Source organism: Propithecus coquereli, unplaced genomic scaffold (genome assembly GCF_000956105.1).
Source record: "Propithecus coquereli isolate 6110/MARCELLA unplaced genomic scaffold, Pcoq_1.0 Scaffold383, whole genome shotgun sequence".
Taxonomy (NCBI): domain Eukaryota; kingdom Metazoa; phylum Chordata; class Mammalia; order Primates; family Indriidae; genus Propithecus; species Propithecus coquereli.
The window spans coordinates 908,683-912,295 of NW_012149541.1; the positions used below are offsets into that span (position 1 = coordinate 908,683).

The 3,613-nt window shown below is 55.4% G+C and overlaps 1 protein-coding gene across 1 annotated transcript in view; it reads right to left on the reverse strand.

The window, feature by feature from the left end:
• Positions 1–451: 451 nt before the first annotated feature.
• The window catches only part of ARMC9 (armadillo repeat containing 9), a 161,880-nt gene continuing 158,718 nt past the window's right edge, over positions 452–3,613 (reverse strand). Inside the window, exons 22-23 of the mRNA XM_012652188.1 lie at positions 2,338–2,510; positions 452–1,081 (exon numbers count right to left, since the gene is read on the reverse strand). Coding sequence (XP_012507642.1) covers positions 1,059–1,081; positions 2,338–2,510 — 196 coding nt within the window. The 3' untranslated portion in view covers positions 452–1,058. The remainder of the gene's footprint in view (positions 1,082–2,337; positions 2,511–3,613) is intronic.

Below are 3,613 nucleotides of genomic sequence, written 5' to 3' on the forward strand. Positions count from 1 at the left end.
GCCGCTGAAAAACACAGTGCTTATCTTTTATGTACGACCAGCAGGACCACAGAGATGTCCCTATCGAAGGGCCTGGCCAGCGCAGATCAAGTGCCTGGGGGAAAGCATGCAACTTTAATTTGTTTTCATTTCCCTTCGTGAATACACAGAGGACCATCCAAATGCGGATTAATTTTATTTGATTTTATGGCTTGGGTAGCATTCAGGACACCTGTGCCGTGCTGGCCCTGAAGGCAGACATCCTTCCCCTGTCCTGAGACGAGGCCCTGATGACACCTGCAGCCTCCCCGGCAGTGCCGTCGTTTTTGCCAGGGGGGCTGTTTGCGCTTATGGTCCCAACGGAGGGAGGGAAGCAGAGGGCATTCCCTGGTCAAACCGGTCGACTGTCTAAAACACATGTGCAGAAGTGCAGGGCTGCTTTGAAGAAACCAGAACACACCATATTCTTTATCACATTTTAAAAGAGGAAGAAAATACAAAATCTGTTGCTGAGGCACATGGCTTGAGAATGAGCTTCCTTTACTCTTAATCTCTTCTGTTTCCAAGCATTTGGTCTGAGTGAGGAGAGCTGGCGTCTGCCAAGGCCACCCCGGTCCGCAGTCTCGGAAAAGGCTCCGCTGTGGGGCCGAGCTCTCACGGACCCGGTTCCTCCTCACCAGCCTGCGAGATGGAACCGGCCCGCTGGCCTGGCTGCTGGTCCGGCCTTCCACCTTGTCTGCCCAGCCGGGGCTGCTGAATCCACAGCCTACTGTTCCTGGGGCCAGGTCTCCCGAGGGCAAAGGTCATCCCTCCCCTCCTCTGGGAGTGAAGGGTGACCAGGAAACTCCCCTCTAGGAGGGCAGGCTCTTCCCAGCCCTCCTGGTGAGGCTCTGCCCTGCGGAAGGAGTGATCCGGACGGTGGGGCTGCGATGGCCTGTCCTCACCTCCTCTGCTGCCCAGTGGCTCGTAGACAACAGTCCCTTCACATCCGTCACCTGCAGCTGCCACCCTGCTCAGAATGGGAAGCTGGCTGGTCCTCAGGCAACGACGACGGTGACACCCGGGGAAAGGCGCCATCCTCACTTCCTGTAAGACTGGCTGCCTAGAGAGAAAAGCCAGAGCGAGATGCCAGCGCCGAGAGGCCCTGCACAGAGCCCCTCTGTCCCGTCCCACAGAACCCTTCTTTCACCGGCTCATGTACAACGGAGTAAAGAGAATGCTCCCTCCCACAGGTCACCTGCTGTGTGGCTGGGACAAAACTTGTTTGGCCACAGTCTTTCCTCACAGGAAGCAGGCTGCTCGGTGTGGGTTGCTCAGTGACACAGGACACATGACATCCACCCCTTGCCGAGCCTCCTACACCGGCTCAGGTCATGTCATGCTGTTGGCTGTGGGGCTCCCCTGGCCTGGTGCCACCCGGGAGCCAGCAGGGTCGGGAGGCCTGGCCACCTCTCTCTGGCCTTCCCTGTACTCGCCGCACTTCCTCTGGCTGCGGCCCGTGTGTTTCCCAGCAGGAGGAGGGGGGCCGGCGCCCATACTTCTAGCCCAGCGGGGCCCCAGCTGACCAGAGCGCCAGGGTCAGGAAGGTGGAGGGGCAGTCACAGAACTGCGCATATCCTGAGGGTGACTGATTTTGCACTGCCTGACGTTCTTTTGTTCTGTCCTTTTTGTTTTCCCTCATTTTCAGTAAAGCCCTTTAGAAAGGTCCAGCCCAGCCCGATGCGAGGCAGGGAGGGGTGTCAACTGGTGAGGCTGGAAGGGCAGAGAGAGAGACAGAGAAGTGGTCCTTACAGTGCGCAAAAAGGTGAGAGGGAGGCCCCAGGGGCAGAGTAGGGACCCTTGGGCCCTTCCCACACTCAGGCCCTTCTGTTGGCCTCTCATCTAGCCGGCGAGCAGCCTCTTGCTTCTGTTTGACTCAGAGGACACCTGGCCAGCGGCTGGGCCCGGCAGGGACACAGCTGGTGGGCAGGGGCCGGGCACTGCCTCCCACCAGAGCGGAGGTCGGAGTTGCAGGGCCCACCCTGGTGCAGTAGGGACAGGTCAGGGCTGACTTTGCACACCCCACAGAGGGGGGACTGATCTCGCGGTGATGCTGCCTGGAGGTCTCACTCCCCAGCTGGTGTATGGACCGCTGGGGCCGCTGGCAATTTAATAAGGGGAAGATTAATGAACCGGTCCCTAGGGCAAAGGAAGCCACCGGCTGGGGCCTGGTCCCGTGGAGAAGGGAAGCAGGCCTTCCCATCTGCCACTGGGCACACACAGGAGGGGCCCGGGCCCAAATGTGGCAACAAAATGCCCTTCCCTCCAGGTTGGCCGGTGGCCTGGCTCCTGCTCCAGCCAGGACCCAGGCTGACTTACTGTGCAGGCCCCTCGTGGAGGACGCCATGGAGCTGGGGCGGCTGGCCTGCTGGGGGCCACAGGAGGAGAATTGAGGAGCCAGAGCTGACACCTTTGCCTTGGGGGGGTTCCGGTCCAGGATCTCTGGAGTCCGGGGTGTCCGAGGCTCGCAGGTGAAGGCTGATGTAAGTTCCCTAGAACAAAATGTGCAATCTCGAGTCGCAGCTACTACATGGTTAGAGACCACAGGAGGAGGAAGACCGACTCCCCTGACACTGGCAGATGCCAGGCAGGCACTGTCCCAGGCACGGGTTGGGTGGGAACACTGGGCACCAATTGTGAGAAAATTCCCGCCCCCACGGAGCTCTCAGCCCTGCTTCACTTCTCTCCTGCAAGTTCCCTGGCACTCTGGGACCCTCGGCTTCCCCACGTGTGCCATGTCCACAGAGCAGCTGTGACCATTTGGCGAGGGCACACGCTGGGCCCGCTGTGAGCACCACAGGTGGGGGTTATGGTCCGGGGGACTGGGACCTGCGAGGAAACAGTGGCATTTTTTGGTTTGATTTGTTTCTATATGCCCTCCCTATTTTTTTTTTTACCATTGAGAATATATACTTTAATAATTAGAAAAATAATACTTAAAATATCTGAGAAGTCTCCAACTTCAAATTAGGAAAAGACTGCTCATAAAAACTGCTCACACTTTATAAGGGGTCTTCAAACCAGGTTCAAAACGACAGGGGGATTCAGCCCTACTAAATAAAACATTTAAAAAAAATTGCAACATTAATTAATGTTTATTTTTGTATCACTCATAATACTACCCCCTAACATTTTCCATGTTATACCTTTTACAGACAGGGTTCCGCCCAGCTGCAGTTACAGTGACGTGCTGCTGCGACTGCTGTGTTTTATGAGCGTCATTCCCGTGTCTCTACGCAGGTCTGCGTAGCCTCTGTCATTGTGATTTATAGTAGCTGTGTACTATCTCTTCTGACTGAGGTACTCTAATTTACTAAGTTCATGTTCTGCTTTCCTTTTCCTCATGGATAAAGCTCATGTGTGCTGGGAAGTGTGCGAGCCATTTGGGATCAAAGATCGAGGTGAAATTTCGGGTCTTAGGAAATTCACTGATAAGCAGGGCTATCTGAGCAGGGAACAAGGTTGTGAAATAGATGAATGCGTTGCTGATGCTTTTCTTACACATATAAAGGAGCTTTTTATATGGTCTAGTGAGACAGTTTCCTTCCTTTTTAAAACTGATAAGTCATTGTACATATTTATGGGGTACAGCGTG